Raw genomic sequence first — 24,168 nt, 5'->3', positions numbered from 1 at the left:
ACTTAGTGTACACGTTTGAGAAAATGTTCCACAAGTAGCTTTGCCACATTTCTCTCGAAACACTAATTAGGCTGCAAATTTCTTCTGCTGAGATGCTGTAAAGATTCAAGTGGCCAGCTCAAGGGTGCGCAAAAAGAGAAAATGCAATCTTGATTAGACAGACTCAGTTTCTGGACACTTAATGGAAAGCTCTTTCTGACTGGAAGGAGCAGATGAGGTGGGGGTGGGGGGTGGTTGCAGGTTGCCTCATCGGAGACTTGTTTGGTGCTCAGCTGCCTCGGCAGCTGCCGGTTCCACGGCTGTGGTTGGGGGTGGGTGTCTTCCTGTGCAGGTTATTAATTTAAAATGTCCTATCATCAATAACGGAGCAGCAATGACATGGAGTGAAAGTCCCTTCTTGACAGCAGCAACCTCATGCTACAGCACAAACACTATGATTGATATCGGCTGCACGGCCGTTGCTACAGGTCATTATATACGAAATATGCCAAGCTGCGCAGCAGAAAATTATACGAATTTGTCCTACAAAAACCTTAGAAACGCCTCCAATCATGTATGGCTGTAAATAAATTCAATCAATTACACGGTCTAATAAAACATTGGGATTTAGGTGGCAAAATGTTAGCGATACAGAGCAAATCTGGGAGAATAAAAACAGGAGCAACAATGTTCTTTTTGTTGAATTTACAAAACAACATGTCACGCTGCATAATCATTATAGGGTCTTATATGTAATAATTACTTAGGATACAGTTCTTGGTGCCAAACATATTTCATGTGTATCATAATTTTCCTAAACACACTCCTGAATCATTAGTAGGTCTCAAACTTTTACTACATCGAGCATTTTATTTTCTGCCTAATCCCCATGCCTCATACCGTGATTACATACACAATTAAAAAACAAGAGAAAATAAAGGATGTGCATGGACGAGACAGTTGCTGTTCGGTGAAAAGAGGAAGCTTAAACACCAGGGTTGGAGTAATGTATCCTGAGTTATGTACTAAGAAAGAGCACAGGGGTTTCTGGGCAAAGCCTGGAATTAAATTGGCCTTTCAATGACGCATGGCCAGAGAATTCCAAAGCAGAAATCCCAAGATGCCAGAAAATGATGAATTTGATCAGTCACTAAGAACTGCCACGGTGTGAGAGACAATTTTCCATTACTGAAGTGGCAACAGATTCCGTCTTCAAACAGAGAGAGGGGAAAAAAACCCTGCCCGTGTAGTGCTATGTAAGGGCTTATCTGACTGACAGTTGACCGTGTCAGGACTTAAGGGTAGATTGTGAAGTGCTACGGGCCAAAACCAGAGTGCACTGCTTTCACAACTCTTACATATAACGATCAGCGAGGATCACAATCTGCATCATCCAGTTATATCATTGTCTCTAATACATATTGATTGATCATGATATAATAGTGATGGGTGACGTTACTTAGTCATCATTGAACATCATATGAACTTAGTCAACCAATGCTTCAAACATGGGCCTCTGACATATAATACATTGGTTATCAATATTAATATTAGTTATTAATACAATTTTCTGCAAGAGAAAATGTGCAGGCACTGCTTATTTATTTATATGTGATGCAAGTATGGTTTCTAAGTAAACCACACTCTGCTCCTGTACTCAAAAACGTATTCATTGACAAAGACGCCGAGCTCTTGATGCAAGAATGCTCAAATGAAAAATCATGTTTCTGCAGATTTGTTCTGTCCCTTTAAATCTGGTAATTAAAAATTCTTTCTTTTTAAATCTAAACAGCCCCTTGTATTTTCTGATAGCTGAACAAGTTGATAGCCGTGTTCCGAGCGGGCAGCTAATTAGGAGGCAGTTTGCCAGACTACTTGGATTAAATGCAATCAGCAGCAGGACTTAAAAATGTCAAGCAGGCAAGGCGACTGGTAAATAAGCCTCAAGGTTAAAATTTAATCATTTCACGAGGAGAAGTGGCCTTTGCTTAAAAACTGTGGTTGGCTTGTGATTCACCACAGACCTGGAACACTTACTTTCCTGTTCATTTCCGCCTTTAAGACATTCCCTTATGTGGTAACCTGCAAGAGATGCTCGTTTTTGTGCTTCTATGTTTGGATTTAGACAAACTGAGTGTGTTTTGCCTCTAGGCTACATCGCTACACCAAATTCAATGAATCAACAACAAACGCTACTAATACTACTACTGATAAAAGATGTATAGATCACTGCAGGGAGTTCCTGTATTTTCTTGTCCGCCGCTCTGGGGTGGTCAGAGGTCAGATGTGGAACAGCAGCCCTTGAGCCAAGTGTGATTCGGTCTTTTGAGACATTAATCAAACCAGATGCTTGCAAACGTGGCATTTTGAACCTAAACCTGATGGCTAGAGAAAGCCTTCCTGACCCCTTGTGCAATCAATGTACTGTACCAGAGGTCTTTGACTGAGCTCCTTGGCAAACCAACTCTCAAGTATAACAGATTAATCCTCTGTCACGAGGGAACAAAACTGTCCAAGTTTTGTTCCCTCAAGTAGTTAAGAAATTAAATGGACCTTTTTTGTGTTTAATGGATGTTTTTTTTATTACTGTTATTATTTGTATTTCTTATATAAGAAAAAATTAGTGATGTACAAACCTGGCGCCATTTTGAATCAGTACGTAAGTGACACAGAAGCATAACTGCTTCTTAGACTTAGATCTTCATCTGTGTTACCTAAACAATAATTCTCGGTGAGACTGCTTGCTGTAATATGCAAAGATAATGTGAAAGCAGAGGCTTCAATATTTTTCTTTTGCAATAGATCCCTTGTATGTAGGTCCATACTGTAAATACATAGTATATAAATTGGTTTTGTTTCATAGATTTCAACGAGGGTACAATAAATTCTTATCTCGATGGGATTTTGGTGTGTTCAAGATTGGATTGTGGTTCTGTGTCTAGTCCCCTGCAATCAAATTTGTGGCTTTTATGTAAGCTATGCCCAGTAAGCAACGCAACAGCAGAGACGATCTCTTTTTTTTCCAGCTATGATATGATGAATGCGACCCCACCAGCCGATCAGAAATCACCGTTTTCCGTAATCCAAGACTTACTGCGAGCATGATCAAGCATGATACAAATGACGGGCTTTCAATGGAAGATGTGACTATCTAATGGCTTGTTGTCATTTTTTTTTATGTAATCCGCCTTAAAACAACAACAACTAAAGGCAAAACAGAAACACTTACAATTTATGGATTGCTCTCAGCGTGAGAGCTTCGTGTCAAATGTCTCTCGCATGATGCACAATCACTACTGGGTTCACTGCCCCAATCGTAGGTCTGCTTCTGATCTTTGCATAGATTTGTGTGTATATTCCGTCTACACGGCGTTAATACAACAAGGAAGCCTGTAAATATGAACAGCATGTAGCTGTCAAGCCATGCCGCTTCTACAGATTTTCCAGAAGCATTAACCACCAGTCATTCCTTGCCCCATAACCAACCTTTCCACAAGGGTTTACAGAAATCGGTCCAAATTTTAAGAAGCTCCGCCAACAGACAGATGGACAGGCAGATTGAAAAGGCGCGAGAGGAGATAATAAAGCGAAGTTATCTCACCGATGAAGCCAAGGGGACATCTGCAGGTGTATTGTGGGGGAGATGATGGCTGACTCGTTGTAATGCATGTGGCTCCATTCAAACAGCTGTTTGGTTTTATCAGGCAGGCGTCACCCACATACTGACAAAACTCTCCAATCCAACCTGGGGCACAAACACACTGTAGGAACACAATACTCATGTGATCATCAGCATACATCAGCCCAAAAGCAACACAATTTGCAACACAGAGCAGTAAGCAGTGGTTTAGCCCCTGACATGGATGTAAGAAAAGTGGAGCGGCCCCAGCTTGTACAAACATGCACACGTCAATTCATAATCCTGCTTGTGTACAGAAGGATCCACCAGAGTCTTTGCCCTATTCAGAGTTTTGAGTACCGTCGTGTAGTACCGTCCCTCAGTAAAACTAAAGTTAAGGTAACGCTTGAGATAAAACTTCACTTTCTATTTTCCATAGTGATGACTCATCCGCACTTTTTTAAGTTTTTCCATAAATGGAAAAAAAAGTACGCTCAGACTTGTCAGGTAGCAGAAAAGCGATTGAAAGCTGTTGTCATGCCAAGGTAGGCATCACTGAAAGGAAAAGTGCCCCTGGACCAATGTTACTGTGTCTCAATGTTATCGGGCTTTCAGTGTTTTGCAGCCTAACACAGGGCGTATTGAAGAACCTCAGCAATCATACAGCATATTTTCCCTTATAAAGCCTCATGATAACCTGATACTACTGAATGTATTATCTGAACGTAAGGCAAGTTGCACATTTCAACAATAATGTGAACGAAAAACATTAAAAGACCAAATTTAAAATCATTAAAAGAATTCTTTAAAATGTACGATTAAAATCAGAAGGTAATAAAATCAAAATTAAGAGTTACAGTGCAGCACTTGAGTTAAAATGTGGCTTAAAGTGATCGATAAATGAATTGTACTGTTGTACTGAATGTACTGTGAAGTCGATGCTTGCGGCTGCACGTTAGCCGCACTATATATAACTGTTTAAAAGATCGCCAAACATTCTGCTACACAGCTTTTTCGAAGGAACTGGTTCATTCAGTTACATGCTCATTAATTCCTGTCAGGGATACCTGCGTTGGCACGACACCGGGTCACAAAGAGTCAGAGGTCACAGAAGTACCTCTCACTTTCGAGCGTCCAGCCGGTGTGTCGCTACGATTTTATTGAACATGTACCTCTGCTCTGAAGGTTGTGAAGTTGACGGTCTCCTTTGGTACGACCGTTACCGGGGCCCAGACCCCGGTTGGGAACCGTGTTATTAGAATATCAATGTATTAGAGAACATCATTGTTTTTATCCTCTACGTCCTCCAGGTACAACGTCCCATTTTACCCCCGGGATGTGTAATTAAAAACGCCCTGAAACAAAAGGGTCAGAACACTCAATGTGCAAAAAGCTCTCTGTTTTCAGTTAGATCGAGTGATACACCTGTGAAGACAGATGTGTAATCTGCTTTGACACGTTCTCTTTATGAGATTTCTGCCTCAGTGTGATGGAGATGAATTCTCATAACACAGAGGTCTTCTACGTTTTTCAGGCCAAGGACCCCCGAAGTGATGGAGTGATTAAGTAGGGACCCCCTACCTACTACATGTGTTCTATATTAAACTCTGCCTAGTGCTATTTATAAATATACATTATTATTATCATTTTGCATTCAGTTTTAAGCTATCCCTTATCCCGTTCATATTCATGTTAATGTGTATTTAAAGAAATTTAAATTTGTGGGGGAAAATTAAAAAAATGTATATAAAAAAATGTCAAATCAACCAAAAATTTTACGACGATGCCTTAACTGGGTGGACTTATTATCATAGTAATTGCTTTATTACAGAATCAAGCTGCAAAAAACAATATGATTAATCCATATACATATATACCATTAAAATCTTTTTTTTTCCTTTCTTTTTTGTGGTTTCCACTATTGAACACTACCCACAAATGAAATAAATAATATAAACAAAAACACAAGACGAAATGGCCTATTTGCAGTGAGCAACAGTCACTGATTACGTCTGACCCCAGATGGGGACGCACCAAAACAAAGCTTCTAAAAGTAGATTTTAGATTAAGAACACTCTCAGCGGTCTAATGGAACAAGACTGATGGAGAATAATTAGGAGCTATGGGGCATTACCAAGCAGTCTCAGGTGTTGCAAAAAATGCAGACATTTGAGAAGACTGAGCAATACAGAGGCAAATTAGACCAGAACCTGTCTGTCTGAACAAAGTGTCCACGCACTCACAGTGATTAATGGGTTAGAATTGGATTACGGCTGTCTGTAGACATATTCTCCCAGAAACGTTTCTTTATTCTCTCTCTCTTTTTTTTTTTAATTTCAATTAATGACAGGTTTCATTATGCATAGAACTTCAGAGACAATGAGAAGACTTTTTTTTTCTGCGTAGCAGGAATCAGAATCAAATGCATCCAGTAGACCTTACATTTAAATTTCATACTAAGAGAAACAAACGAACATCATAGTAGTAGCTGTCAATGTGAAGCAGTAGAAATTCTTACAATGTATAATTCACCAGTTAATAATTAAACAAGATCATATAGTGCAGCCTTTAAAAATTTACATGATGCACATCAATGAGGGGGAAAAAAATACGTTTATGGCGTCTAATCCAAAAATATACAACACAAACAGAATAATTATGCTTTTATGTTTTATTTTTAAAGGATTTATTCCCAGGCATCCCAGCTCTGCTTAGGAACCAGTTAACTGTGTTCTTACTGTAACCACCATTGAGGTGCATGAATGAGTCATGCTTTGCAGGCCGCCGAGTATTTCATTATAGCTGAAACATTGAATTACTTACCTGATATCCGCCAATTACACTCAAGCACAATCCCTCATTTAGGCAGTTGATATTGAGCAGTCTGCAGTAGTCAATTATTTCTTCACAATTCTTCCCAGAAAACCCACTCAGACATCTGTTGAGAGGAGGTCAGTGTCGTCAAAATCAATTCACCCAGAGCCTTAAGCGCTAACAAGCCACGCTGCATTGTTTCTTTTGCAAGATACATGTGGTTATAATTCAGTTTTCCTTGTTATTTGATTGTGACATGGAGCTGGGTGAAATAGTGGGCGCGCGATATTCTATTTGACCTGGATTGCCAGGTAGGTGGAGTCAGCGTATCAGGACAAATTAAGGTTGGTTATAAATCAAACTGAGAGTACCGTCCATATAAAAATAATGGACTTCCCTTACAGTTCTCAGATACTGTACGTTATCTAATTCAAATGACTTGAGGGCTGTTTAAACAAGATAACAAAAACCTGTCTCCCAGGTGTCAAGAAAGAAAAATTGGTTAGAATTCAAGTACCGTACGTCGGTTATTAATTAAAAAGCCATCACACAGAGTTGAAACATCATCACGTTCCACAATATTGGAAGGAGGACGTTTCTGCATGTGCAGTATCGTTGTCTTAGTGCCATGCTCAAAACTGGTCCGCTTCAAACTAATCAGTCCGGTGGTCTGGTACAGTATAATAATTGGATCTGAAAAACAGCAGATGGGAGCCCTGAAAAGCAGCGGCTAATAAACATGAATTTTCTCATAAATCCTATTGAAGATTAACATAATTACATCTTGTGTTACAGGAAGGTGTTTCAGGCGGAGAAAAGAGCAGATGCTGGAAAAGACTAGCTTGAAAAAGACTAGCATGAGTTGCATTACAACAAAAAATAAAAAATAAATAAATAAATAAAAATCCAGTGTGTTGATAAGTATCTAGAGGGCATCGAGGGGAGATTGTAATCTAGTAGAAACCCCTGAGAAGCATCTTGGTGAAAACGGTTTCAGGATTAAAGGCTTTCACTTTTACTGGTTAAGAGCGGAGCCGATAAAATGAAGTAATGCAGTTTTGAAAAGTTTTCCTTTCTAACCACAATTTGATATTATTTACTAGCAGGTCCCAAACAAAGACGTGCATGTGCCATCACCCCAGTCCAAACTAATTAATTCTGTCATGGGGTAGATAGAAGCGGGACCCTAGGGGGGAGTTATGGAGTATTGACACACTGTAGAGTGTTCATAGATTTAAGGGGGTTTATGGTTGTCATTGCAAAACATGCCAGAAGGTAACCATCTGCCCCCTTTTCCCATTTTTAATTTCATTTCACAGGGTTCAAAACAGTTGTTTGGGTTGCGTGTCCTGATGGTGCACCCCTGGTTGCACAGTCCCTTCCAAATTCCCTACCATGCCTCTAAGGTGCAGCCACAAGCAGATTCGTTTCTGCTGTTGACATGAATCTTTAAAATTGCATGTATTTGAACAAGAGCACACAGTTTCACTTTTAACAAATGCAAACTGTACATCTGTTTGGGACTATTCTAAACGGTAAATTAATACATATTGGATGTGCAAGTTAGTTACGGACGGCACACACTGTACAAATGACTGGATAGACCAAATTCATAGGAGGACTCAGTGTGGTAGCTCTGGGTACCTGATTAAGTCTAATTCCCAGCTATATGGCAAAGAGGTAGAATATGATTGGAGCTGAGCCGCACAGGTGAAGATGGCTAGCAAATTGTGACGGAACCCACTTGACGCAGCCACACCCTTAATTATGGACAATTACACTCACTGGCCACTTTATTGGGTACACCGGTACACAAATAGCTAATCAGCCAATCACATGGCGGCAATTCAATGCATTTAAGCATGTAGAGGTGATCAAGACAAACATGCTGAAGTTCAAACCAAGCATCAGGATGGGGAAGAAAGGGGATTTAAGTGACTTTGAACGTGGTATGGTTGTTGGTGCTGAGTATTTCAGAAACTGCTGATCTACTGGGATTTTCACAAACAACCGTCTCTAGGGTTTATAGAGAATGGTCCGAAAAAGAGAAAATATCCAGTGAGCAAAAGTTGTGTGGACAAAAATGCCTTGTTGATGTGGGAGGTCAGAGGAGAATGGGCAGACTGGTTGGAGATGACAGAACTCAAATAACCACTCGTTACAACCAAGGAATGCAGAATACCATCTCTGAACGCACAATAGGTCGGACCTTGAAGAAGATGGGCTAGAGCAGCAGAACACCACACCGGGTCCCACTACTGTCAGCTAAGAACAGGAAACAGTTCATTTCACACAGGCTCACCAGAACTGGACAATAGAAGATTGTGGCCTCCACAGTCAGCAGATCTCAATCCAATATTTCACCTTTGGGATGTGGTGGAATGGGAGATTCGCATCATAGATGTGCGGCTGAAGGGAAAAGGGGGGTCCAACCTTTTACTACCAAGGTGTACCTAGTAAAGTGGCCGGTGAGTGTATAAGCCAGACATAATTAAAAGCAGAGAGTTATATAAAAATTCACCTCATGTGGGAAAATTACAGACCATGTTTTTGTACCGGGCTTTTTTATTTCAGTTGTAGCTTGGTCTAAGGTCGTGGGGGGCATTAGTGTGGCTCCTCTGTGTTTTTAATAGGTTTCTCTGGGACAGATCCTTAAGTGTTTTTGGCTAATACAGTTCAAAATAAGAAAAAAATGAAGAATTTCACAAGGTGACAATGGGGCCGACAGCTGTGTATTAATCCTAGAGCTGCGACGAGAGATGTAAATCCTAATCATATCAAGGTGGAAGGAAAAAAAAATATATCAAAGATCCCTTTTTATTCCCTCTCTCGGAGAGACGTATTCACAAGACACTCAAATTATCTAGAAAGGGAGCTCTGACACGGGCCTCCATTAGATCTCTCTGTATGTTTCACCTGCAGACGTAATCATTTCTCCGGGACACACAGGTGGCATTGTTCAGACATGGTGATGGGCTGCACAGGCTCTGTTGCTTCCTGCACGCTGGGACCACACTACCATCTGCGCAGACACATTTAGAGGCCTGCATGCAGAAGCAAAAACAAACCAGGTCACCTGCCAGCTTGGGGAAAACAGGGTAAGATTACACAAACGCGTTAGATCGCCAGCATGATCAATACGGTTCACTGCAGGGGTATAAATGCGGCTTGATTGACTCCAGTTTTAATTTGCTACTGACCTCCATACTTCCAGACTGAACCCTGAGTAGGCAGATAAATAATAGGTTTTATCCACGTTTTGATATGAGTTTTAGACATTATGAGAGGGCAATAAATGTTAATGTTCTTGTAATTCACAGTTAAACAGATTACGCTCCCTGAAAAAAATATCTATGTCACGCAGCAGCAATAATAAGCATTATTTTGATAAATGTCCCTTTTAGTCAGCTCTGCTCTGGTATTCTTAGGTGGGTTGTGAAAATATGTAGTGCACTTGGCAAACTGTAATGAACACAAACAAAGGTCACAGAGAAAGACAATTAGACCACTACTGCATTTTCCCCGGAGTATCCTCCAGAGCATTAGAAACACTACTGCCTCGGCAAAATGTACGACCACAGTAACGTTTCCAGTGAAAGGTGAAAATTGCAGCAGGCATCCAATTACAAAAAGGGTTTGATCAGAGCCATTTCAAACTGGCACTTAACTATGCACTGGGTCATTCAATCAAAATGCTAAAGGAAGCAGGCGCTCTTTCCCTAAGCTCATCTTCAGCAGGAAATATTAATTGCTGCTGGGGCCCTTCAAGAATGAAGCCATTTGATCTCCTTTCCAGACACTATTAATTTTCATGTGCCATTTCTTGTTTATGTCCCACCGAGATAAAACAAATAAGAGAAGACGAAGCCCTCACATGCTCTCCCGCGGCGCAGATTTGTTCCTCCTGACATGAATATGACATGCAGTCGGAGTCGACTCTGGAGTCGCAGTAGAGGCCCCTGAATCCGTCCGGACAATGACAGACAAATCCTCCGAGGCTCTCTTCACATGCGCCTCCGTTTCTGCATGGATTAGGGTCACACGGGGCTTTCCTCCTCTCGCAAGGTGGGCCTGGGAAAGCGACGACAAAGAGATCACCGTGGTTTCATCCAGACTGTGGAAATTGCATTTAACTGTAGTATGCAAGAGCCTGACTGCTCTGGTTGTTTGTCCAACCACGTGTTTACACATTCTTCATAGGAAGAAGCATGTATGAAATCAATTCAAAGCAAGGAATACACCTAACATGACATGATTTAAATGATTTATAAACCACAGACGAAGGAGTAATGATAATACTAGATTTGTTGCAGTAGCTACTTTCTTTCAGGTGTTTTGACAGTCTACTTGTCAAGGGACAAACCAGATAACCGTACTGTCCATTATTCAATTTCAGCCAGGGTCCAGGGTCACCAAGAACCCGTGTCTGTTCATTTGCTCGCGGCCTGCCAAACAAATACGTACAAAAAAGTAGGTAGTTTTATTCATTATTCATTCCTGCTGTATTATTCAAAGTTCATGTGCTCGCAGTTCAGTCTGCAGAATGTTCCATCACTTTATGAAAATAAAAATGACTCAAACTTGAAACCGACCGAACTGTCCACGCAGACATTCCCGTCTTTTCGATCGCTCGTGTATATACTAAATAAAAAAATAAGCTCATGCCTCCATCGTGAAGCTGTATAAGTGGTTTTCACTGAGGATTTTCACTGAACTGTAACCTAAGGAGTCGCTGCTGGAGTTTGTTTCTTACTATAAGCATTTTCTTAGATAAAGTAATTTTAAACTAAGCTGCAGCCAGTAGTTTTTTTTTTTTTTTTAAATAAATACTCTGAAACCACAAGACTTTCACTAGCAGCAGCATAACTAGAGACAGGGTAATGCTGCAGTGACATTGTGTGCAAAGGATAAAATTAGACTGAATTCACTGCAGGTTCAAGGTGAATAAAATTTGATGTTATTCCCCGGTGAGGGTTTTCATTTTTGTGTTCTTCACAGGGTGCCTACACATTTATCTTTCCGCTGACTCTTTCTTTGCATATTTTCTTTAATCCCCCTGATGATACAAGTGCTCATGTCCCAGAGGCTCCTCATAGCCTCCTCTGTGGGCATCAATCTTACTGTGAACAACTTCAGGGTTTGCTTTTGCCTCAGCTCCTTTTACAGCGGAAATGGAGTTTCCATAACTGGCCCACTAAAAGCTGCGCTAATCCAAAACGGCTGTATCTTTCCGAGGAACATTTCCGTCTCTCACATTTATTCATGACACACGTAATTGGTATAGCATCCTCTGGAAGCAAGAAAAAAAATCCCTAATAATTCTGGCTTATGGTAGAATTTGTTTTATTATGATCGTCTGTATTTCTGCTGTCATCTCAAACACCATTATTACGGCTGTGATTATAAAGTGGAGCCATCTAATATGTAAAAAGAGGAAACAGAATTGTGTCAGTGTCTAATTAAATGCTTCAACAAGGGGATGACAGCATACATTGTCCAAATTAAACTTCCAAAACATTGATATTACCGCCAACAAGCTCGCAAAAACAATTAACACCTTACACCAAATGGAAATGACCCCATAAAGATGGTAATACCTTGCAACAAATACCCAAGAGGTAGTGCAGGGGAGAGTCAAATCAAAAGAAAATCTCATTTGAAATGTCCCATGAGTTTGGCTCATTATTCTGTGCGCATAGACTTTGGCCTATGAGGGCAGCCAGCACCGGAGCAGCCACTAACTTCCAGTTGATTAATGAGCCAACTGCAGCGGGGAGGTAGAGGAAGCACGAGCTCCACAGAACTCCCAAGAAGCTGATGGGACAGCAGGACACCGTGACTATGCGAAAGCACCCAGCGGAGTCTGCTTACCAGGGAGAGCAACAGCAATTAAAGCAAATTAGATTAAAGCCGCAAAGACAGAGGAAGCATGTAACTCACGCATTTGTTTCTGAATAACGGGAGCGATCCATTTAACGTCAGACCAGAGCAGACGTGTCACTATTAAAATGCAGCAGATAAAAATCTTTAACATATTTTTTTTAGATAGATTATTGAGAAATGTGAACACTTCGGGAATTAAGGTGAGGTAACACAACACTGATTTACCCTCGGGATGTTTAGTTATTTTGCGATGTTTATTTTATTACGATCATCGTTAATTGGATGTCTGTGTTGATGTCACCCAAATTCCTGTTACTGTCGTCTTTATAAAACAGACGTGAATGCTAAATCATGAAATGATAGCCGGCGTCTTCAGAGACTGCTGCCGATGCAGATCAAACCTCCCCTACTGCTGCAGCTTCACATTTAAAGCCATTAGCTGGCAAAACACAAGAGAAAGCATGAGCTGACTGTTAATATGAAGCAGTCACCGGTAGGGCAATATGTTCATCAATAAATGTAGCGCTTACCACCGTTGTTCATAAAAATGCACGTTTTCAAAAAAAGATGCTGGTTATTTCGATCAATGTGAAATATTAAGTGAGGAACGGGACTCGTAGGAGCAGCCGCAGTGAGCTGTTGTATGAAGAGCTGCAGTGGCCAACTCTTTCACTGTCCCCTGTTGATTGCAGACATGTGCAGCATTAAAGCAGATCACTCCGAATGATGGAAAAATACCAATTACTACACGACTTCTTTATCAAAACAGCAATAGGTGGTAATTGCTGGAGTAATAAACACCAAATAAATGGCCTTAAAACACTTACTTGAGTGCTGTCCTAATAACCAACCTTTACCTGATTCAGCTCAGCCTGCATATGCCATATATTACATATAAGACAATGAAGACAATTTTCCCCTTTCTGATTTTTGAAAATTCTCTTGAAATGTTCTGTTTTGTTCAGAGTGGTTCGCTAAATCACCTATATCCATTTGCACATTTAAAAAAAAAAAAAAAGTCTTCACTGTACGGTCTTAATCTGCTCTCGCAGAACAAGATGCCAGACAGTACTGGAAGTAACCTTGAAACCACATCTCTAAAATAATAAGCTGAAAGCTTGGGCTGGACTCGAAAGGCGAAGCGACACTCCACGAATGTTGCCAGGACAAACTGTGCCGCAAACTCAACGATGAATCAAAGTGAAGAGCCACCTGGAGATTTTTACTCCAGAAAGTTCAATGCGGGCTTGTTTTCGCAGCAGACAGTGATATCCAGGGCAGCCTGAAGAGTATACAGGTCTTGTAACCCATTTGCCTGTGATACCCATTAACCTAACTGTACATTATTACAGCAGATGAGGCTAAATAATGAGTGAAGCGCTAATGTCTCCTGCAAGTTCACCAGATAATGAGTGCCACCCAATGTGATACACGAGCATCCAGAAACAGTCTGTAAATCAGAGGACGGAGTTGGCTGGCATTGAAAAATGTGTCACCATTCTGTTTGCCTCTGTAAGCGATTCATAGGGAGCGGTGTTACCACGCTGTAGCGCTGACCTGGTGGACGCGGCCAGAGATTTTCACAAAATGGGAGTAGAAATTAGATGACTGGAAATGAAACATACCATAAAGAATCAAGGTTGGCATGTTTGACTCATGCTTTGTTTTGCTCAGCCCCGACAGACCCTTGATTTAACAGGCTCAGCAGAAACAATACACCATAAATTACAATCTAACTGATTGCTGTAAACCTTTGTTTTATTAACTCCGATACGCTCAGTTGGCCCAGCCGTTTAGCCCTGGCTTTTTACAGCCAGGCGACCACTGGTTGCAACCCCGAGGTATCTGACTTGAAGAGGCCACGTCATATATTATCAACAAACATCAAGTGGGATCAGGTTTATAGGCCCTAAGGATATGTTGATCTTTTTTCAGATTTATGGCTTTTGCAGTTTTCAGCTTTAACCTTCCCACTGATAGACACCCCTGATGCAGAAGACCTTTCGATTATACCTGGCGTGTATGAAAGTGTATGACTAGCCTGCTCAAAACTGAATCCTAATCGTCAAGGAGTACGCTTTCCTGGAGACTGCGGGTTTCTATCCATCTTCATTATATTCCACTAACAACCATCCAAAACAAAAAAGCTGCACTTACCAGAGAATCCAGTGTCACAGATGCATTTGAAGGTGGTGGGGGCCGTCTGAACGCATGTCCCATTTTCGCAAATGCTGTCGCAGTTCGCTTTCCCCACAACTTCAGAGCAGTTGACCCCTTAAACAAACAGCAGAGTGGTTGAAAAAAACGGCACAAAAACTAAACTCTCAGTATTGATAATCCTGCTGCAGAGAGTTCATTCTGGCAGCAAAGAGAATAAGAAAGAAGACATTTCGAATGCAAGCGGTTTTTAATATTGATCCTGTTTGCATTACATGCAGTGTTGGAGGTTGTGGTGAATAACATTAACTTGATGTGTCCAGCGTATACAGTACATAACGCTGAAATTTTAATTTGTTCTCGTGTTCGGCGCGTACCCCATGAATAATTCTCTCAAGCAGAGAAAATGATTTAATTTGCGGCCATTACAATGTGCTGATTAAGTCAAAGCAGTAAGTGAATTGATCGAGTGCTAATCCGATTCAGCGGACAGATGTGTCGTCCGGCCTTACCTGTAAAATGTGGAGGACAGAGGCATTTATATGTTCTGTAGTCCGGATCCGTGGACCCGTTGCTCAGACAGACTCCTTTGTTTTCACAGGGGTTATCCAAACACGCGTCAAATTTTTCACAAAACCTCCCGGAGTAGTGGTGATGGCACTGACAGTGGTATGCTCCCTCCCAGAGACCCGCTTGACAAACACCATTCCCTGAACAAAGTCGAAGCAGGGGAGACCCCTGGCAGAGTTGCGCTCTGACGGACACGTTGAGCCTCAGACCGAACTTGCACAGCTGCGGGTCGTCTCCGTGCACCGCGATGAAGTAATGGTGACCCGGAGCGAGCCACTTGGCCTCAACATGCTCGCTTTCATTCATATCGTGGGGGAAAAGGAACTGATCTGTTATCGGCCTGTTTGCGGAGCAGCTTTCAAAGTTGCCTTCTGACACGTTGAGGAGCCTGACGCCATACGACTTGAGCGTTTCATCAGCAGACATCAGCAGTTTGTCTCCATGCTGCAGCTGCAGTGGGCATATCTGTGGGAAGTTGAAAGGACGCTCGCTCGACTCGCCTGCCCCGGGAGGATCCCAACACTCTGAAACGCTCCTGCAGATGTTTCCTACGAGAGTCCAGTTCATTTGGACTGTGTGTTTTTGAAGGCGCCATTCAACTGAGGCTTGTCTGCTGCAAACCGCTTGGCAGTGGATCACGTGGACGGCCACGAACATGGCAATCGAGGGAAACAACAACGCTCCCATGTTTCCCTTCTTTTGCTTGTAAGTCTTAGTTCTTCATCAGGAGGATCGAAGCATCATACCACATTTCATTCCGCTATGAGAAGACATCTACGGGTATGGCTTTTGCACCTGAAGAAAACAAAGACGTTTATTAAAATGCGCAGAAGGAAAGTGACTCACACAAAAGCTGGTTTCTTTCAAACACGATTACAGCATATCGCCACTGCTTAAAACTTTATCGGGCAAATTACAAGTGGCTAAGCCCACACTGCCATTACCAAGACTTTGTTTTACTCAGACTTCAGCGAGTCTAGCAGGAGCTGTCATAATCATATGCGGCGCTGCTGACCACCGAGTGTGTCACAGCAGCCTCGGCCTCCCCGAGGTTTCTACAGAGAGTGACAATGTCAGATAAAATATTCTCTCTCTCCTGCCGGTGCCTGATACCTCAGTGTCAGGCGGTGAGATGAGTTAAAGCAGACAGCATTGTCTTTCTCCCTCAGGCCCTTTTCATACGTGTGCGCCAGATAAAACAACAAAGTAGAGGAGCCTCACTGCAAGAAAAAAAAAAAAAAAAACTCCCGCCGCTTGATCAGCTCACAAGGGCTGATATGAATAACTGCACGACGATAAGTAATAAACGCTGAATATGGAACACCAGTATCAATAGAAGGGGGAGTGTTAAAGTGAATGAGATTGGAAGTATTGTCATAAGGGTTCCGAGGGGACCCAGAAGACCTCATTTACATGAGACGAGGTTGACTATTGTGTTTCACTGAACAAATTGGAAAAGCCGTCACCTGTCTTCTAAGGAAGAAAAATTGAAATTAAAATTTTTAGAAAGAGAACAAAATGTGAAATTGGTTTGGTGTTTGCAGGATATTCATTATTAGGAGCTGCGCCAGACGGATTATACTGTGGTTATCTGTTTTACGTCCTTTATTTAAAGCTGCTCTAATCAATTTCTCTATATGAATCAATCAGGGGAGTGTTTCAAATATGAAAGGAGTCGTCTGCAGTGATAAACCTGCAGAGAATTTTAATCTTTCCTATTTTTTTTCCATTTCAAATATTTTTATTGCAGGTTCAGTACAGATGTAACAAATTGCACAAAATAAGCCTTCCTTTAGTTACCCCATCACAAGATAACTTAGGAAATATTAGTACAGGGTGATCAAACAAAGTGTGAGACACTGGACAAAACTTAAAAAGAAAAGAAATGACATAATAAAAAAATAAAAAAGTAATCATAATAACAATAAAATGAACAGATACACCATTTACCCGGCCTTGAGGTAAGCTGTCCAGTAGAAATACATGTTCAGGCTGCATGAATGATAAATACTCTACTTTCCTTTTAAAAAGGTGATCATTGATCCCCAGATCTTCTTATATTCCTCCAATCTGTCACTTAAAACATATCTGATTTTCTCTTGGTGGAGGATATCTGTTAGTACCATTATCCACTGGTTTGAAGATGGGAGTTCTCCCCCCTTCCAGTGCTGCAAGATAATCTTTCCTATTTTTACAACCTGTATCTGTTTTGGATCACTGTCGGCACACTAACCATTGTTATTTTGGTCAGGCAGCTGTTTTCAGTGAGAAAGCTCCATAAACTCACTGTGCACCACTGGCCAACCCCAAAGGTCCACAGTGGAGACTCTTGACAGGCCATTACCTCCGGCAAGGCGAGGCGTGGGTTACTGACAGACAGCACCGACCACCAGCGATCGGGCCGGTGGGCAACTTTAGGGGATATTGCTTCGCTGATATTCATATGAATCTAACCTACATATTAAACTGGATTTTGAAGCCACAAGAAAAGCTCCTCGTCTGATTCACGCTGATTCTGTAATTCGTGCTTGTGGTTCAGCAAAAGGTTTCCAGCGGCTCGGTTCACGCCTTTCTGCAGAAACATCACATAAAGGAGCTTTTTCACACCACACATTCTGACTTGCCACAGTAGGGAAAGCACAGGTGTATTAACAATGTCTCCGTTCCATTAAGCTTGCTTGGTAAATGACAGTGCATAATGTCAGGGCCCTCTCCAACAACAATGCAGCCACCATTAATACATCTCCACATTTCCTCAAACCACAATGTCTGCTGTGGAAATGGTCTATGAATTGTAAATATGTGTTCCGTTTGTGACAATTCACGAGTACAGCTGCTCACAAAATGAGCATAACTTTATAGTCCACATGCTCTGTGGATGTTCTCATTTCCTCAGTGGTGAAATAGCTGTTACAACTTTGGTGCATGTTTTTTTTATTATTATTATTTCCCATATTTCCTATAATAGTGGCTGGTATTCAATTAATATCCAGGTCTTACAGTGGCTGGGGGCTTGGTTTACACGAACAAATAAAGGCCAGCCTCAAATACGGCAGGCCGACAGTCGGCCAGTTATAGATGTAGTAACACACAGGTGCCACAGATGGCAGTAGCTACATGAACCCAGATTTTCAACCAAACCCTGCCAACAACAGAGATTTAGCAGCTTGGCGCAAAGAAGAAAATTTGACGTGAACTTTAAGAAGAAGCTTTTGAAATATGTAAAGCAAAATAAAGGAGAGGAAATTATATATTGCCCTGCAAAGAATAAGTTGTTCTGATATCGGGACCCTCTGGTAGGTACGCTATGGCCATTTAAGTTGCGGTAAAATGTTTTTAAAACCTTGTCAATTTGCCCAATAATCCCGTTTATTTTTGAGAGGTCAAACAGATTCAATGGTGTCATTTATTCGTTCGTCCGTTCTGACCACCCGCACTTAAAAGTTTATTAATGCCCTGCTGCTGGTGCGTGAGCGGTGTACCTGCTTAAGTGAAAAGAAAAAAAAAATAGCAGAGTAAATGGTGGGAAAACTTTAAGCAAGCACACGGTACGTACCGATATGAAACAAAGGCAATTAGAAATGAAGGCCTCCCTCGAGTAAAAGCCAATAATGGCCAGGTGATCTGGGCGATTATTAGAGGAAATACAGTAATCAGTATTAAACATATAAGCAAGGGAATTCAACTCAGTGCAATAGCTGTGCCTTCTTCAGATTATGGAGAAGGGAACTGCATCTTCACTGTAAAATCAAAGAAATATCTAACTATTAAATAAATGTATACATATGCACCGTATCTAACCATGAACTAACATCAGATTCTAGTAGTGAGTCCAAAAGCAGTGACGAAAAGAGAGAAACTGCCTCTGCAGGTGTGAGTAGTACTGCAGTGGCAGTAGTGTTTGCCAGTCGCCTACGACGGGTAATATGATTTGGCAGGAGGTCATGACTTGCACTGCAGGAAAGAATTGGACTTTTATAGTTGCTGCTGCAATTCAATAATACACATTGCATGGTAGCATATCTAATAATACAATGCACTTATTTTCACCTCAACTACCACAAAATGACAAGACCCGGGTCACCACAATAGCTACCCTGTCTCCCCGAAATCTGTAATCCCAGAGAGACAGCTGACAATGAAGACCATCTCATATGTTCACACATGTGACAGCAAATCGGGAACATCCACAAGCAGCCTGACAAAACAGATAGACACGAGAAGAAACTCTTACGGTTGGACAAAAATAGTATTTTTTTATTACCTAATATCCACTTGCAACACGGATGCAATAAGCCTGCAAGGACTAGGTTTACATTGTAGTCGATATATCTGATCCGAGTGTTAAAACTTCTAATATGCAGCTGCTAATTTGATCAAGCGCAATCGAAAGTGAGCGATTTAGAGGCTGCTTACCGTGATGAATGCAATTTAGACTCTAAACCACATTCATCCTCCTTAATTGGGAAGTGGTTTAAAGTCATTTTATCTGAATTACATTCAGCACTAATTCATACTTTTAAAGAAATCTATAAGGTTGGTTTCCAAACAGGCCGAATGGTTTTTCTGGGATATTAAGTTGCCTCAAAAGGTATTGATCACTCGGGATTAAACTGCGGGCCACACGCACACACACAGGAGGGGTTCGAGTAATAAGGGCCACGGGGTCAGTACCAAGGTCGTGTATGTGGGGGTCAACTAATTGTCTCCTTCAGCCTGCTGCTATCGTTGCACCTCAGTTCAATCCGCAGTTTAGGATGCCAATCACGCAGGTGTGCAGAGGGCAATGGATCAAGGGAGCTGTGTAAATCCTCGCTTGACTGATGACAGAGAGAGACACGAGGAGGACACGACAAATTATAACATCAAACTGGCAGGTAACATGTCAGCTCTCGTCCGTCATATATGACACAAATGCTAGGAAATGAATCTACTTATTAGACTAACTGGTGTGGTCCCTTAATTCAATATATTTGCTCTCTGCTATCGTCCTTTTTAACCATTACCAGACATAATCCAGACAAAGCGATTCGTGAGTTCATTCAAGAAAAAGATCATGTTTTCACCCCACGAAGAGAAGATCGATATCTACGGCCCTAATGGCTCGATCACATTAAAAATAAGCACTAAATGAGCCCCTCATCACACAAAAGCTCGGCGAAAACAGTTCGATCGCAAACTAGGCCACGTTTGAAAGCGTTTGCTAACTTGCCGGCTAATGAGAAACATTACATGTTCCTCTTCCCTCCACAAGTAGCAAAGTTTGGCTCATTACGCCGTCAGTGCGGCGCGCAGACAGTGATGGAGATGGCGGCTAGTGAGTGAGGCACAATTGCTAGTTACAGCGCAACGGCACTTAAGCGAGAATGAGGACACACAGGTGTAAGTTGAGGCAAACACTGTCGAGATAAATAGTGCAAGCCTCCTTGTATATGGTAATTTCTCATTATCATTTACTTGATTCAGAACTTCTCAAACACCGACAGCTGCACAGTAGGAGAATACCGCTGGTGTTTACTATGGTGCCGCATTGAGTGGACTGTACTTTTTTTTTGGGACTGCCGGCAACTTCTGAAAGTTTATATTTGTACTGCATGTTAAAAAAATAGAGAAAGATTTGAATTCACATTGTACGACACCGATGAAATCTGCCGCTTTTCTGTCGCAACGTATTCCTCAGGACCATCACTGGCGATAGAGCCTTTCACAAATCTGTTTGCAACGGGGAAGCAGCAGGAATGATTAAATCAGAAGGCGAAAGCAAATCATCTCTCGATTCATCTCCCCCGGACGACGGCGGCGCGAGGCAGATGAACTTCACGTCTGCCGCGACGGAGTCCGCGGTCTCCTTTTCTTTTTGGGCAATATATTGGCAGAGCAGGGGCATCGTTTGTCATCGGCACGCTGACTCATTCCAAAAGCTCTCCCTCTCCGTGGAAAACAAAAGAAAGGAGCCGTTTCACCTGAGGAGACCTCGCTGCCGAGCAAACACACTGATTTTAAATCAGCTGGCACAGAACTCATTTCTTTGTCCACTCACTGTTAAACTCACTTCTGTCAACAGCCCCTTTCAGAGCGGCTCGGGGTGCAAAGGGGTCGACTGCCGTCATCATTAAGCGCGCCGGAACACGGGCCCGTTTCGGAACGCGTCTAAACCACTTCAGCCTCAAGATTCGCGGTGACGCACCAGAAACATCATCACCGCATGATAATGGAAAACATATTAACTTCGATGTCCTGCAGGTAAGCTTCATACCTATAGAAATTGGTTTAATTATCTGTGTCCTAACAGCAGCAGGAGGCCGCCGAAACAGCGCTGAGCCTCTGATGTCAGTGTGGAGCCACTGGAGGACTGATTAGACGAACAGCAGCAGGCGGCTGGCCACAGCCGGCGCCGGACTCATCGCTCGTGCTCCCTGGGTAGCCATGTGGATCACCGCTAATCAGTTATAACACTGATGAGCATCCGGGGCTGCGCAACCCTAAAAAGCAGCCCCCACATCGTTTTTTTTTTTTTTTCCAGTGATTTAGGGCAGCAGCAAAAGCCAATTTTATCTCAAATGAAAATCAGGGATGTTTTGTGAACCCCATCAATTACTGGGGCATAGAGAAAGAATCATAGAGTCATCTCCCAGTAACGTGCATAGAAAGTTACAGTTAATGTGTCTACTGTCAACAACACCTTTTTTTTTTCTCTATGAGCCCAAGGAGCATTTCAGAGAACTGCAAGTACATGATGTTTTCAAGTGTGTAATACCACAAAGAAGGAATAACCTAGGGTTAAATTAGACCAGAATCAGCAGCAGCACAGCTTTAGCAACTCCGCCTCTATGAATTGCTCACTTTTGTTTGAGGCAATACCATTACCAGTCACAGGCCCCCCCTCCCTAAGAATATTCTGCAGTGTATTTGACGCTCCAGAGGAGAACCTCTATAAGGTAAGGCTGCGAGTCTTTGTGTTTTTGTAACATTTGTGCAGCGCTTATGGGAACTGCAGCATGAATTCCCTCCGCCACACGGAGAACAGAATAAAGGAAATTATACGGCAGGTCCACGAGGTGGCCCGGTCACATTATCATGATCCAGAGTACGTGATACACCTGCAGACTAAGAAAAATGCGTTATGATTTTGTCACTCGAGGTCAGCGTTTGAATTAAAAGTTTTGTTCTGTTTTATTTTATTCTTTTACCCTCACCAATGCTCAGCTAGTGGCGCCTTGGTGTTAACAGGTGCAGATGCAGGAGTCAACGCGGTTCACTTCAATCAGGCAAACACACCTCTATATCTACCCCGGGAAAAACAACGTCTCCCTCTCTTGTGAAGAGTTTTCACTTTAATAAGAAATGCTAGACACAAAAAAGCAGCTACTAAATGTGATATCATCAAAACATGTGCAAGGCTGCAGCTTCTTGGGGTCGTTTGTTTCTAATTTGGGAGGATATCTAAGATTTCAATTACAGTGGGGGTAAAATCCGGTCATCATCCCATTAACAAGTGGTTGGTTTCTGGTCTGGATCCAGCGGTAGGTGTAGACCCAGTATCCAGTATCCATCCAGTATGGCCATTTACTCAGTATTCGGTGAATCGGACCGTTAAGCTCACGTCAACTCTCTGCAGACAAATGTATCAGTAATTTTATTTTTGTAATATCTGAAAAAGCTGCCACCTCACCGAGCAGGTTTGAGTCATACTCTCAGAGTTTTATCCAATTATTTCGTGGCGGCAGAATTGACAGCTATTGGCCGAGACGCATATTTAAAACTGAAGTGGGCCTGCATTACGCAACAAGTGCAGCAAATTAAATATCAACCTCAGAACGCATTTCAGAGCTTGGTAATTACAGAGATGGATGTAGTAGGCATAAAATAAAGTCTGTACATTGACAACCCAGCATATATAGATCGGTGATACTGTTTCTGATTGATATAAAATTGATAGATATGCAGATATGCTCTTTTTTTTAACTTTATTCGGGAGGATATCTTAGAAAAGCACTTATAAGATCTCAGTTACATTTGGTGTAAGCTCTGGCCACCATCCCAGGAACAAGTCATTAGTTTTTGGTCTGGATCCAGACTTAGGTGCAGATCTAATCAAGTATTTGACACCGCGAGACAGGGCGATTGGGAACCGCTTTTGCACTTACAAGAATAAAAATGGACGAGATAAAGTTGTGCGAGCGGGGCCACGTCCAAGAGGTGAGTCATATCAGCTCATATAGGGCAGAGTAGGAGGAGGAGTGTGTCTCATTCATTCAGTGTCGACTGACTCAGAACCTGATAGTCGCACCAACTCTGTGTACTTGTGCATTGGTTATTTTCTTACCTTCTCTTGGTGAGATTGACAGGTAACGGCCAAGACCTACATTTAAAGCTGAGGCAGGCCCGCAGCCAACAGGACTGCATCAGGAAACGGCTTAGCATTAAACTCCGACGCGTCTCTCTGCCCCCATTTCGCAAACGCTAGGCCCGGGATTTACTATGGACGGGTAATCTGACTAGTAGGGCGCACACATGGACCATCTGGCCGCACGTCTCTGCGATTTACACTGTAAGGTTTCATCGGTAGGATGCATGCTCACCATTAAGTTGAAAAGGTGTTCCGCCCTGGGACGGCGACTCCTAACATCATTTCGGAGAGTTTCTTAGATTCAGAGCTCGGGGCTCGAGTCTCTCCGCGGGGAGCGAGACAGCTGATCCGTCTGAGCGCACACCGGAGGAAACATGTTGCCAAGGAAATGTGATCAGACGCCGAGGGGGGCTGAAGGCGTGCCTGTGTGCGGAGGAGATGGCCCTCGGTGGCAGGCCAGGGCGGGGACACAGCCTGCCTGATTGATTATTTAATTAGCCTTAACTAAATATTCATTAGCCAAGCAGAGTCATTATCTTGTGTAAACAACTGCAGCTCTGCCAGTAAATGGAAATGATTTTATATATATTACCTGCGACGTGGAGGGGGAGAAAAAAAAAAGAAAGCCTAACTCAGTTTTAATTGGACCACAGGAGATGTGGATCAGGGAACTCATTTAATAATAATAATAATAAAAGAGTTAATTCCATGAATTGATGTCTACTCCATGCATTAGACTGCCTCGAGTAAACAAATACTGTAGTACTTTGTCAGGCATTGCTGTTTCAATTGCTTT

At 42.2% G+C, this 24,168-nt stretch overlaps 1 protein-coding gene across 1 annotated transcript in view; it reads right to left on the bottom strand.

Moving 5' to 3' along the window:
* The window catches only part of eys (eyes shut homolog), a 165,001-nt gene extending 141,272 nt beyond the window's left edge, over positions 1–23,729 (bottom strand). Inside the window, exons 1-7 of the mRNA XM_047602144.1 lie at positions 23,605–23,729; positions 14,965–15,817; positions 14,453–14,569; positions 10,287–10,483; positions 9,329–9,456; positions 6,422–6,536; positions 3,581–3,740 (exon numbers count right to left, since the gene is read on the bottom strand). Coding sequence (XP_047458100.1) covers positions 3,581–3,740; positions 6,422–6,536; positions 9,329–9,456; positions 10,287–10,483; positions 14,453–14,569; positions 14,965–15,709 — 1,462 coding nt within the window. The 5' untranslated portion in view covers positions 15,710–15,817; positions 23,605–23,729. The remainder of the gene's footprint in view (positions 1–3,580; positions 3,741–6,421; positions 6,537–9,328; positions 9,457–10,286; positions 10,484–14,452; positions 14,570–14,964; positions 15,818–23,604) is intronic.
* Positions 23,730–24,168: the final 439 nt, after the last annotated feature.

This window comes from Mugil cephalus, chromosome 13 (genome assembly GCF_022458985.1).
Source record: "Mugil cephalus isolate CIBA_MC_2020 chromosome 13, CIBA_Mcephalus_1.1, whole genome shotgun sequence".
Classification (NCBI taxonomy): domain Eukaryota; kingdom Metazoa; phylum Chordata; class Actinopteri; order Mugiliformes; family Mugilidae; genus Mugil; species Mugil cephalus.
This window is presented reverse-complemented; position numbering and strand designations above follow the sequence as displayed.